General features: G+C 38.4%; 1 protein-coding gene across 4 annotated transcripts in view; it reads right to left on the bottom strand.

Moving 5' to 3' along the window:
- Positions 1-452: 452 nt before the first annotated feature.
- SERBP1 (SERPINE1 mRNA binding protein 1) overlaps positions 453-13,872 on the bottom strand; it is a 33,410-nt gene continuing 19,990 nt past the window's right edge. For all 4 annotated transcript variants that reach the window (XM_075003374.1, XM_075003373.1, XM_075003372.1 and 1 more), the window contains 3 exons: positions 12,579-12,752; positions 11,172-11,210; positions 453-8,587 (listed from right to left, as the gene is read on the bottom strand). In XM_075003374.1, coding sequence (XP_074859475.1) covers positions 8,531-8,587; positions 11,172-11,210; positions 12,579-12,752 — 270 coding nt within the window. In that variant the 3' untranslated portion in view covers positions 453-8,530. The remainder of the gene's footprint in view (positions 8,588-11,171; positions 11,211-12,578; positions 12,753-13,872) is intronic.

The following is a 13,872-nucleotide window of genomic DNA, read 5'->3' on the forward strand; positions in this document are numbered from 1 at the left end:
AAACAATAAAAAGGTAAATCAGTAATAATAAGAAAATACTACTATCTTATGGTCTTTTCAGAATTATATGTTAACCTTGCTTGCATCTAGTAAGGAATTTGTTTTATACAAGTAGTGGCTTTGCATGTGAAGTAGCTCATTTTCAATATGTAACTTCTCTAAAAATTTGAATGAAGAGAGGTTAAGTTCAAACTAACATCCATAGGACTGAGGATGCAGCTACTTCTCAGGTGACGCACCCTTCAGGTTGCGTGTAGATCAGCAGCAGAATGAGTTTCCAATGCCTGCAAGATTTCTTTTATGTTCATTACTGGGCTCAAGCTGGACATTGTTTATATATACTCATCTCAGTGAGGTGTGCGCACTGCATACATGCTGTATTTTTTATACACACACCTGGTTTAAGACACCTTTTTTCCATGCTCCAGCTAGATAAAAAAGACTGAGCAAAATTTTATACAAATATTTATTCTAAAACATTTTAAAGGCAATTTTAGTCCTAGACTTTAAAAGCTAAATTACAATGACCTCTGAAATGTTTTCCACAGGGCTTCAAATAATGTTTGCTTTTAACTACAATTCCTTGGGAAAAAATGTCATCTTGTTCCTCTTTATACCTAAGCTCCAGTGGAGAGCCTTGCACCAAACTTTTTCTCTTTCATATTAGAAATTTGCTATGCTACCTTCATACAACCAATCACAGAATCTTAAGGAACAAGTATAACAGCCTCAAAGTAATTTGCAATACATACAAAATAAATCAAATCGGTTGGCATAGATCTAACTGCAATTCTTGAAGAAAGTCGATTTCCAGATTATTTCTTTTTTAGAGCACCTAATCGGACATTTTCATAGCAAAACTATTTATACATGTAAGTGCTTTGGTATCAATCAACAATTAAGCCTGAGGAAGGAAAAGAACTGGCAAACTGAACTAATCGCTATTGTACCTCTTGTTCCAGATGAATGGCACAATACTAGTAAGAAGCCACATTATTAGGCCCCAGATCTGTCAAGTGAAGTAAGCACCTGCAAAAAGCAGCTGCCAGATTTAACTAAATCAGTAATTCCCTTGTGTAGGGGAGGCTTTCAGTGACCAAGCCAACTACTTCAAAATAGTTGCTCCTCAGCCTTTTAGCTAACAAAATTCATCACTGGACAACAGTACTAAGAGGAATGAGCAGGACTGCCACTGAGAGATGCAGTTGGGCAAGTAGCCCAGATAACACCCTGGCAGACTGTATTCTCCAACAGCCAGCCTACCCCAAATACAGAGAGATAATCTCCACTCATTAACATATCTTCTTTTACACACCTATGTAAAACTTTCCATGAGTGATGTAACCAAATACTTGTTCTCTAATGCCTAAAATGTATTTTTCAACACACCTAAATGTGGGTCAATGCAGATTATGTATTGTACATACTGTGACTTTAAGCAAAACTTAAAAAATGTTGGATAAGCCAAGCACGACAACCAGGTGAAGACAGTTTTTCACCTGCATACCATGTCAATCTTCATTTCAAAGATTAGGTTAAATAACATTTTTACCTCAGTTTAATGTTTTATCCTACCTATAAACCTACCACGGCACTGAGTGGCTTGAATGACTCCAGCTGGTATACTCCATCTCTAAAGTGTGCAATAGTTTGATCACAAATAACAAATCTCTTCTCACACATTACTACTATTCTAGTGCTACACATTTTAGCCATTCTGCAATAAGTCACTGAACTTCAAAATTAGAATTGGTAATTTATTCTTTCCCCAGTGTGGCAAAATCCTTTATAGGTGGAAGAGTTTATAGTAACACCTGCGCTAAGGTTATAATAGCTGATCAATGAAAACTGAATCCAGAATCAAAGTTTTTGAACACCTGTCAATTGCCGCTGAAGCAACAATAAGTAACCTTGTTCTCATTTTCTTGCTTCTACACCTAATTCTTGCTTGAACAAACATTCGGGAGATATGGAGTCTGCTGACTTTTAAGAGGTAGGATAGTGCATCATTTGGACAGGCAATTTTTCAGAGCTGGAAAGAAATCAGGAAACAGGAAAATGGCTTAGAAAAAAATTAGAAGCTCCAGAAACTTTTCAGCAAAATAACTGTACCATAAAAGGCACTTTGGAATGGTGTGTGGTAACTCTTTCCTAATTTTTAAGGCTGGGCTACAGTAAAACTAACAGGGATGGAATTGAGGGGCCAAGGCAGTTTTAAACTATTATTCCAGCCTGCTTTTTAATTTGGAAATAAAAGCAGTGTGCTTTATTTCTGGGGAAATCTTCACAAAGCTTTGCAATGGTTCCATCATCATCACTCAAGTACAAATATCTCAATACACTCATGCTCATTTGCAATCATCACCTTAGCAGAACTACAGAACCTGACATTGTCTGTGTCGAGGGTGTAATAATAGCCATTTTCTGAGTGACAGAATTGGAATATTGTTTCTACTTTTCACTGCTGTTGTAAAAGCTTTAATACCTATACCATGTATTGTGATCCCTTGATGACAGATACTACTTACAGCATGGAAGCATTTGAAGTATTTGACAGTAAGGGGGTCAAGACTCATTATATAAATTAGCCACAAATACACAGATTAAATAAAGGCAGAAAGTAAGTTTCCCCTGAGGCCACTGTACCTAAATAATCACTACTGGCCCTTACACTGGAATATGTACTCCCACTGATATGCAAAGTATTATGCATAAAATCTATTTGCATGGATCAGAATATTCTAGTCACCACAAGTATTGGTGGGAGGAACCTAGTTTCTCCCTCTCCCCTTAGATTTTAAGGCTCATGATTAGCAAGTATTTGAAGTTCGCTAGGATCACTTTCATTATTATTTTACTGTTGCCATTAGTATGACCAAACCATAGCTAAAGATGGCGACAGAGAAACTAAAGTGAATGCAAATAAATTGGTCATTTCATTCCCAAAGAACTTGCTTGCCCAGTGAAGTTTCATGGATCAGGATGCCATGCTAATATACAAACACAGAACAACCAAGCTGGTGTCATGTGGTGATATTAGGGGGAAGTGCCTTGAAAGGGAAGTTAAGAAACTGCATGTTTTTAATACTTCCACCAGCAATGAACAATTCAGTCTCTTCTACTTAATTGTCTTACGTATCTATGGTTAGAAAGTTAATTATCTACGTGGTTACTATTCTATGTGAGTTTGTGCTACTATTTTGCTGAAGGTGCAGGAGCTCTTGCTGGACTCAGAAGATAAAATGGCAGTATTTCATTTTGGATTTAATCAATTTAACTTTGGATTTAACTTGAAAAACTCCAATTATTTCCTTGTGACCAGAGAGAACAGCAAAGCCGTTATTTTTATTCAGTGTTCTGTTGTATAAAGAGTAAATTACAAGAAATGTGAACTCTCTGAAGTGCACGTCATAAACTCAACTGTAATATACTGTGATCAATCCCGTATCAAGTATATATTTGTCCCACTATTAAAACTGCAAAATTTCAGTGTTTATGAAAATGAGAAACTGCCAATATTGGCAAGAATAAAGCCACACACACTTGGCACTAAGCAGTAGCATGGTGGCCCTGTCAGACTAAGGGCCAAACTTCTTTCAAATATGACCACCGAATTTGGTGCATAGAAAAGTTCTCTCCAACACAGAAGTGTTTTTATCATTACATCCAATAAAGATTAGCATAATTTAATTTTAACCTGTTCACACATGAATAAAAGGCTGCATGTCCAGCACCATTTTGCAGCAGAGCTGGAAAAAATGTTTAGTATTTGTCACCACTAAATATTTTTTTAAAGAAAGATGTAACATTGTTTCTTTTAAGCTCAGAAGCACAGCATTTGATCTTTGAATAGAAGCCGTCATAGAACGACCTACCTGCCTGAAACCCTAATAGACTGTAAGTGTCTATTTGAGGCTAAAATTCTTACTTGGATGCCTAAAATGCATATCAAAGATGTTAAACACCTGCAGCTTCCACTCAATCTCCTGCCAGCAGAGAATGGGAACGTGGATAGAGAGCACTGACTTCTCATGTGAAAGTGTGGCCTGTCAGGCTACAGCAAATCAAAGCACGACCACCACTTTTTTGTGGCTTTGGACTACACCAAACTGTGCAGGTATGTGGTATTTCGCAAGCCTCGTCTGATTGCCAGTGCACCTTACCCCTTGAAGAATCTAATATCAGTCCCAGGGACTCTGAGCAGATGGCCAGTTTAAAGAGCAGTGTGCACTACAATTGCTTCACTAGTGACACAAACTGAAAAATCACTGCTCTTGTTGCTCTCACTGTACATAAAAGCGAAAGTTTGCTTAAGACAAAATGAAAATAGCTCTAAGTTATGACAAAGATTTGTTCTGAAAGAACGAACAGCAATATTTACAATGGAAGTGAAAATTCACCTGAGAAAGACTTAACTGCCATGCCACATGGGCTTCAGGCAGCCTGGACAACAGCCAATAATACAGTTGAATTTTACTATTTATTTATACTCGATTTATACTGGGCCACTACCTAATGGAAGTGGTCGGCAAAACAACAAAACATTTTTTCCCCAACAGAAATTCTACTGGCTTTCTACCCTATCTGCTTCATTTTCAGGTTCCATAAGCTTATTTGCACTACAGCTACTGTCAGTAACACTGTGGCTACAACACATGCAAAGGTCTTCAGTTCTACAGGTCCAAAGGATTCCCACTAGACAGCAGTCAGATGGTACAACTTTTTGACTGACATATCCAATATCTCCCCCTTTTCAAGAGCCTCATATTTCATCTCACTGTAAATAACTTTGCTGGAAGATTCTGGTAGGACATACCAAATTAAAATTAGTACCTTTGAATGAGGTACTTTATGTCATCTTCTAATAACCAAGTTAGACACGTGTATGATAAATCACTTGAGAATGGAAGTTGAAAAACAGCTTTTTTATTTGACAACCATTCTCCCAGCACCTATGCTTTACATACTGCTCATCACTGCACGAGTAGCTAGCTGATTCTAGAAGTTCAGCATGAATAACTAATTAATCAATTAATATACTCTTTACTATTATATAATTTAAAATCTATTAAGTCTGTTGACTAAGTAGCCAGTTTCAATGTGAAACTTGCTTGAAGTCTCATTTCAAGCTCGAAAAAAAATCCACATTCAGACTCAGAGCTAAAGTACTTAAACCCCACAGTCTGCACAGATGCTCGTAAGTGAGAATAAAATTTATTTCCTCAACTTTTATTTTGCTAGCAATGCTACTTTTCCATTTTTATTGCAGAAGCCAGCACAACTGCCTTGGAGGCTTATGGATCAGTGTACCGGGACTGTAAGACATCAGCAGGAATCTGTGCATCTATTAATGCTACTGTAGGGCATTATGCATTGTGTGACATGAAAACACAAAAAAGTGGAAGTTTCTAAACTTTACAACTAGCAATTTTTCAAGTAAATGTTGACACTGGAGGGGTAGGGAGTCTCAGTGACACTCCCTACAATCATAAGATAGGTTAGAAAATGCTCGAAAGTGTCAGCCCTAAGTAACTGCACTTATTAATCGACATGGGTATACAAATCAATATCAATGAGCAAAAGGTCAAATGACAGTCAGTCATCGCTTCTCTTTGAAAGTAACAGGTGCAAACACCATATCCACACAGGCTTTTTATCCTTGTTTAATTTTCCTTAAAATAGTTTATGCCCTTTTCCATGAGGCCAACGCTTGCATTTATCTATAAGTCTTAATATTTTCTACCAGGATCAATGGTATTCACTTTATAAGATCAACTTTCATGCTCAAGCCTTTGAATTAGTACAATCAATAAGCCAATTTGTATTGTGTGATGCTGTCCACTTCCCTCCACAAACATTGAGTGAACTTTTCTGTTCTGACCCATATCTTTTATGAATATAGGCAAGCACTGGTCTTAGCACAACAGCATGATGAGCACGCAATAGGACAAGACATTACTGAAAAGCTCATCAACAGCAAAATACTGGAACTATTCAATGGAGGGAGACATTTATCCAAAGCAAAATCCAAAGCTGGCAATGGATATGCCAGGGCACAAACACTGTAAGATTTAGAACACTTGGGACAGAAGCCTGAAGAGATGCCCGAACCTAAATGGATTCTACTGTCTGTTTTCAGGACATTTTATAAAAAAAGAGCATGAAAATAAACCTTTACGTTGTCAGTTAACACCCACTAATAGTAGAGAGAGAAGTTCACAGTTTTAGTTTTTGACATGAATGGACTAAGGCAAATTTACATTAGAACAGCAGCAGATGGACCGACTATGTACAGGCTGTCTTGAAAAGGTGTATTATATATGACATATTATTCAAGGTATTGCTCTATACTATGATATGCAAAGAGACAGACAACTTCTGTGACAAATTTAAAGATAGCAAGGCTCAAAATGCTTGACTGGCACAGGAGCAGTCTGGATAAAGAGTTAAGATTCATTGTGGCAAGCCCAAATATATAGTTTAGGCAGAAGGGGTTCTATTACAGCAAAAGCTTTTCATTTTAGGTGGTTCTGGAAATCAAGCTATTTGCACAGTTGTATTATCAGAGATATTAGTACTTGACAAATATTATAACCTTCAGCACATTCCATGTTGTGGAACGTGCAATTGCAGAGAGAGCAAAAGTAGTTAATGAAAGTTTACCTCTTGGTGCCAGATGCAAGAGTACCCCAATGTTAAGCACCTGTGTAAAACATGTTTCATGTCAGAAGATTTGATCCAGGAACAAAAAATGTTGCCATCCAGTGTTTTGGAAAACAGCACTCTTTCACACAGCCTACCATTCTTTAAACTAACAAGTGAGTGCGCAAAGGAAGTCTAATTCAATGGGTATTAACTTGTGTCTAAATCAGCACAATTGTGTTTTAGGATTTGGGGAGGTGGTGTAGAAAATAGTTTAGATAAAGCGAGCCAGTTAAACAGACACTTTCATATCCAAAAGTCTCCAATATTTTTTGCCAGTCCTATACAGCTTTTAAAAAAATAGGGCATTACCATTTGCTTCCTATCTACCTGGTTAAGAAATTACCAATATTTTAGCATAAAACATTAAATAGAACGAGCAACCTGTTTCTAGTCTCCTAACAAATGCTGCAGACAAAAAAAGCCTAAGAATCTTTTTTATTAGTCATTCTCTCAAGTCCTTTCATATTTGGAAAGTGGTAACGTTCCTTTTCACAGGGATTAAATTAACCTTGAAGGAATATCTACAAGGCATAGCAGGTTTTCTTACAATCACCCTCTGAAAAACACTGATTTGTCAGCTAATAACCAGAGACCAAAAAGGGGTAGAAATGGAACAAAAATTCCAAACAAAATTTAGACCATAAAGGCAAGAGGGTTGTTTTTTTGTTTGCTTGAACCCCATGCAGACCACAGATATCCCCCCTCTCCCTTTTGAAGGGACTGACTTTCATGTTCCTCCTCCCAAACCTAGATGGTGCCCTTTGTTTTCCTCTTCTGAACAAGGACTGCAGCTAATGGAATAGTGTGTAAATACATCAGATGATGACTTAATTTTTATAAACATACTACATTGCCAACATTCCATATTCTAAATGGAATTTAAATAGGCTATCAGAAAGAGATGATGCTCCCTTTCCACCTCCCAGTCCTGTAAAACAAAAAGAAATACCCCCATCTAGAGGACACTATCCCAAGAAGTAATATTAAGCAGGATAAACAACTTTTACCAATAACATATCTAGCTTTGTTGAAAGGAAAAGGGAAAAATAGAAAAAAGGATGAGTGAAAGGTGTAATATAATTTTTAAAAACTTTTTTAGACCAATCATCCACCCATCACTGCTGGACAACTATGCAGACATCTGACTATAAACCAATGTGCTTTGACTGTTTTTCAAGTATTTGATATCAACTTTGTATAAAGATTCTGCATAAACAGCTAGCAAAGAGATGAAAAATGACTTTTTCAAGATTGAAATTAAGTATTAAAACTAAATTAAAGTATTCTAGAACAGTATATTCCTCATGGTACTAACAGGTTGCCAAATCAAATTCTCATATCCCAAATGACCATGGGTTAAACTCTGCTAAGTAGGTATTAAAGGAAAGAGAAAGAGTATGCAATATTTAAAAAAAACCCAGATCGTAGTTTGGGAAAAATGTTTAAAATCCCGAATTAAAAAGCACAAATGAAGTGAAAGCTTTAACTGGTACACACTGTTCACACCTATATTTCAAGTTTGGAAACGCATATTTTCAAGCAGCAATACAAAAAAGTATCCATGAAGAATGCATAATCTCTGAAAAAATTATGAAAACATCCCTGCTACCATTACATTTCTAAATACAAAACTGGCTACCATATTGTTGCTTCTGTGTAGCGAGAGAAGTTCATTTTCAAAACAGATAAAATTCAGTCTTTAGGTGTGAATGGTATGAATGACAGTCTCCTTTTTAAAATTTCTTAGTTGTTTAGGATCCTTAAGCATGCAAGCCTCGTAGAGGAGGGCCCAGCGAAGGGGCACAGTTGGCTTATGACATCCAATTTAGGACAGAGCTGGGAAAGCCTCTGGGTCATCTACATCAGGAGCAGAAACACTTGACTAGAAAAGGGAGAAAAAAAGAAAAATTAAGTGAAGGAGCACAATGTTTTAATCTTTTGCTATACATAAAATACACTTGTGCTAATATGTTGGAAGATTCAGTGGCTAACATGCCAAACAAGGGGCTTTCAAAACAGTATACTATACATTTAAAATAAGATGGACATTTCCTAAGAATTTTTTTCCCCCCCGCAATCAAATTGAGAATTATTCTAAATGCTTTCAAATCTTTCACACCAACATTTTACTGCTGCTACCCAACTATTCAGTTATCCATTTGGGGTATCTATTAACCATGTTTGTTACTCACTCTAGTTCAGGGTTTCCCAACCTATGGGTCGGGATCCAAACAGGGGTTGCGGTTACATTTCAAAAAGGTCCTGGGCTAGGCCATTCCACAAGTAGCTATTAAAGAAGCCATTCACACTCCTGAAGTGGTTCTCAACTTCTTAATTGGACTAGCAGCCACCAGGAAGTTAAGCCAATCAATTAAATTGACAACCATTTCAGCTGCAGGGCACAGAACTGCATACCTGAGGAGCAGTGCCCAGCTCAGGTAAGGTGGGGGTCTGAGTCCAAGGTTGAGAGGGAGGGAAGAGCTGATCAGCTCCCTGGCTTCCAGCCTCTGCAGGAGATGGGGTCCCACCAGATCCATGCAGGGTTCCCTAGGCCAGCTTCCAGCTGCAGGGGTTGGGAGACCCCCCTTTCCCCCCAGTTCCCGCAGCTGGTTCTGCCAGACAGGGCTCTGCCTAGCCAGCTTCCAGTTGCAGGGATGGGGGTTCCCCCCGGTACCGGTTGGGGTTCCCATGGCTGGCGCTGCTGGCTGGAGCTCCACGCTCCAGCTGACTTCCCACCACACGGGTCCCTGTGCCTTCCCTAGCTCCCCCCGGCCTGACTCCAAGCCTGAGTGAGACACCCCTACCCCCATCCAGCCTGAGTAACTACCCTAGCCCCTGAGTGACTCCCTTAGCCCCTTCAGCTCCAGTGTGACTGTCCTAGCCCCTGAATGTTGGGTTTAAGCTGGGGCGGGCGGAGGGGTGCAGTTTGTGGATGAGTGTCTTTCCACCACCACAACTCTGATTAACCATAGTAAAAGTAGTGTTATTATTTTAGTTAATACATTTCCCCTTTTCTAGGGAATAACTATTATGAATATATAAACATGAGAGGATACAATTTTATATTCTTGCCTCAGGTGCAAAATTAGCTAATTACAGCTCTGCCTCCTCTCTTCCCCACCACCATTTTTTGTTGCCTTGGGTCACCAAGTCTTCTTGAATTGTCAAAATGGGTCCCGTCTGGAAAAGGCTGGGAACCACTGCATTTGTTAGAATACGTCTCACTGTGCCATATGTTTCCAAAAAATATAAAACAGCTGTGTATGTGTGAAGTATCTTACATGTGGCTGGTCCCATTCTATTAGCAGTGCAACCTAAGAGCAACAACCTGTGATGTGGCCATACATTTTATTATGGCATGAAGGGGTGGGTCACAATAGTATTGGTGACAGTGTAGTTTTGATTCATAGATGCTCATGTGAATATTTCACAGCTTTACAATACGTAACTACTCCTGCCAACAGAGATATACAAGAGAACTGGTGAAAAATAAGTTTCTTGGGCGTTCACAGAATTTAAACAAGACTAGTATTTTGGGCACAGAATTCTGTTAAATCCAAGTCTACGTTCAAGTGAAACCTGTGCTAACATACATTTGAAATACACTGAAAAACAGCTAGCAATCTGAAGAATGAAAAAAGGCACCTCTTCAGATTTGTTTTTTTTCCTAAGTTTGATACACCTGAATAAGGGTGTAATGACAATTACGAAGAGGAGGAGACTTATTAACCTCTTTAGAGAGAGAGTGAGAGTGTGTGTGTGTGTGGGGCCGGGGGGGGGGAGGAGGAGAAGGGAAATAAAGAGAGGGATTACAGAAGAAAGGAGTATTTTACCAGGAAGAAAGAGGTTTAACCAGCAGTGCTGTAGCTATCTAGTATCACTCAACCCAATATTCTAAAAAATCCAAACTGCAATTGCAAGCAAGGATTTCAATCAAACAGAAAAGGCAGCAATGCGAAAATCCAAATGTAAGACCTAAACAAGAAAAGAGCCCCCGATTCCAAAAGTGAGGGGCCCCCCCTCTGAGAGGCATGAGATTTCAAAAGGTGGGGGTGCACAGCCTCATCCATCTCATTAAAAAGGCTGAAGTATGTCACTTTTTTATGTATATGCATTCACACTGACGGATTAATAAATTTTTTACATTCTACACTTATTTTCTTACATGTGCTGAAATATGCCCCCACCCATGCAAACACAATTGAATTTTCCATTGATTTAGATTATAGATTAGGCAGTTGTGGGCCACTGATAATTGCAGGGATGAAAACTGGGCCTAATGTAAAGTGTGCTCACCTCTGTCCAATTCCATATGTATATATATGCATCAGTCGGAGTATGGCCATCAGTGAGGCTTTGAAACCACAAAGCCAGCCACAAAAGCCAATCCAGAGAGAAACCAACTGTCTTCACAATTTGCTAGTTTAATTCAAAGGCAGAATTAACACTCATTGTAAATCACCAACCTGATTGGGTGTGTGGATCACGTCAAACTCCTTAACCAACTGGAAGGAAACACACAAAAAGTCAACATAAATTAACTGCAAGATTTATAAAAGCCTTTCAGAGCGCCATCACAAAAACAATAAAGAAACTAGATGTCATACTGGAGTACTAAGTTAAAACAAGAAATACCTGGATTTTGGAAATACTTCTAAGAAAAAAAATTCATCTGCATTTGTAGACCCTTATCTCAACACTAATCATCAAAGAGCTAATGCAGAAACTAGACTTCTGTGAATGGTACATGGGAGCAAGGTATTTTAAATAAAGAGTGAGTACAAGCCGGTTTACATTTGCAAAATTGCTCCACTGCAACTAAACTTTAAAAGGGCAAATCTCTAGCACAGATGTACTTAAACTGATTAAATGACCAACTATACTACTACTTATTAACTTACTTGCTCTTAATCTTAGTTGGGATGATCTGCTTTAGAGTTACACTGATACAGTTCTTCTAATGCCCTAGATGCTGTCACTTTCTAGAAAGTGAAAAGTGTTGCAGAGACCACGAAAAGTAGAAATTACTGAAATGATAATGATGGAAGTCTACCAAGAATATGAAAAGGTAGAGGGAATAAAGAAGTATTTTAAGTGAAAACATGAAGATCAGGTTTCCACAGTCTACTAACTTCATACACTTTTCTAGAGGAACATTTGCATCTTCCAGAACGTATCTGAATCAATGGGGAAAACGCAACCAGAAACAGTTTTACATCAGGGAGAATACAGACAATTAGAAATGACGAAGCACTCCTAACCACTGTGTAAGCCATAATGAAACCCCAAAGAATACCTACAGAGAGATGCTAACATTTTAGAATCACCTTTGCTAATAATAAAATAATGCCCAGTTGCACCCTTAAATACTAGCAGGAAGCTAGTTTAGCAGAAACTGCATAGTTAGCATGTAAATACCTCAAAAGTGGTGATTACAAAGTTCTGAGCTGTGACAGGCTCTCTCTCCACCCCAGCAGGAAAAGTATGTACTACTAAAACAATGATCTCTATAAGAAGAATACATATACATCACAGATACCAAGGCCAGAATGGACTGCTGCGATTATCTTGTGGTCTCCTACGTGACACAGGCCACAGAACTTTCCAAAATTAATTCCTGAAGAGTATCTTGAAAAACATCTACTTGTGATTTTAAAATGGTCAATGATAGAAAGTCCAGCTCCTACTCTGGTAAATTATTGCCATAGTTACTTACTCTCATGGTTTTAAAAAAAAAAAAAAAGGCTTCTCTAAAAGTGGCAAAGATTTCAAGAAAAAGGATTTATTATGCCAATTTCCTGGAAAAGAGACTTTGTTAAAAGATCCAGAATAAAAAAGAAAGTAATTTGTGGATCTAAGCACAGATTACTTACCTTGTCAGTTCTGCTTCCACGGTTGGACCTTCCACCACGTCCCCGGCCACCTCTACCACCTCTGCCACCCCGTCCGGGGCGACCCAGGTCTCCAAAATTGATCTCCAGCTGAGACGTAATATCATTTGCTGGTTTACGGAAGTGGTGATCCATTACAGAATCTTCAGCATGAGCCTGAAGTTAAAACAAAAGCATCCACCACCACTTAAAAACTTTTCCAGTATAAGGCCCTGCTACGCAATCACTTTTATGTATGAGTGTAGCTTCAAGCAAGCACGTTAAGGTCAGAATCTACGATCTAAAGTCCAGCAGATTTTTCTCCTTGTGAGAAATATATCAGCTCTGAATAACACTCCACTAACAAACAAGCTAACATACAGCAAAGTACACATTTACCAAAACAGCTTTAAGAGGAAAACACTAGGCTACTCCCCGATCTTTCCCGTATTCCATTAAAGGAACAAGACCTGATTTAACAACCATATTTTTCCTCATTTAAAAGAAAAGAAAAGAAAAGAAAAGAAAAAAAAAAAAAAAAAAAAAAAAAAAGGAAATACTGAATCTCATTTTCTGCAGTTCTTTCTTCTTCCATGACTCCTGCTAGTTCTGTATTTCAATTCTTAATGCATTCAATGTTGAAAACATTTGTATGTTTACATAACTGCTTTTTATTTTTTCTATTTGCATATCCCACAGTATTATCCAAAGCCAAGAAAAAAGTTTTATAGTTCTTCAGCTAACCTTAACATTCCTTCAGTTTAGCTGGCCAGTGCATTAGATGTATGCACAATATATCACACTGATAACGACAGCAAACATACCATACTTAAATAAAGAACAAGCTGGTATTATGAGCTATAGCTAAAATTACACAAGAGCCCTCACGCTGGTGCCATATGAACAAAAACGGCCATACTGGGTCAGACCAAAGGTCCATCCAGCTCAGTGTCCTGTGTGCCGACAGTGGCCAATACCCAGAGAGAATGGATCGAACAGGTATCGATCAAGCAATCTCTCCCCTGCCGTCCATCTCCAGCTTGTGACAAAGAGAGGCTAGGGTCACCATTCCTCACCCACCCCACCTAACAGCCATTAATAGACCTAACCTCCATGAATTTATCTAGCTCTTCTAAAAACTCTATTATAGTCCTAGTCTTCACAGCCTCCTCTGGCAAGGACTTCCACAGGTTGACTGTGCACTATGTGAAGAAGAATAAAAAGCAAAATCTAGAAAACTATATCAACATTACAGAGGCAAGTACACGCTCTCTTTGTTCCAGCTTCCTCAAATGCT

Source organism: Carettochelys insculpta, chromosome 9 (genome assembly GCF_033958435.1).
Source record: "Carettochelys insculpta isolate YL-2023 chromosome 9, ASM3395843v1, whole genome shotgun sequence".
NCBI lineage: Eukaryota > Metazoa > Chordata > Testudines > Carettochelyidae > Carettochelys > Carettochelys insculpta.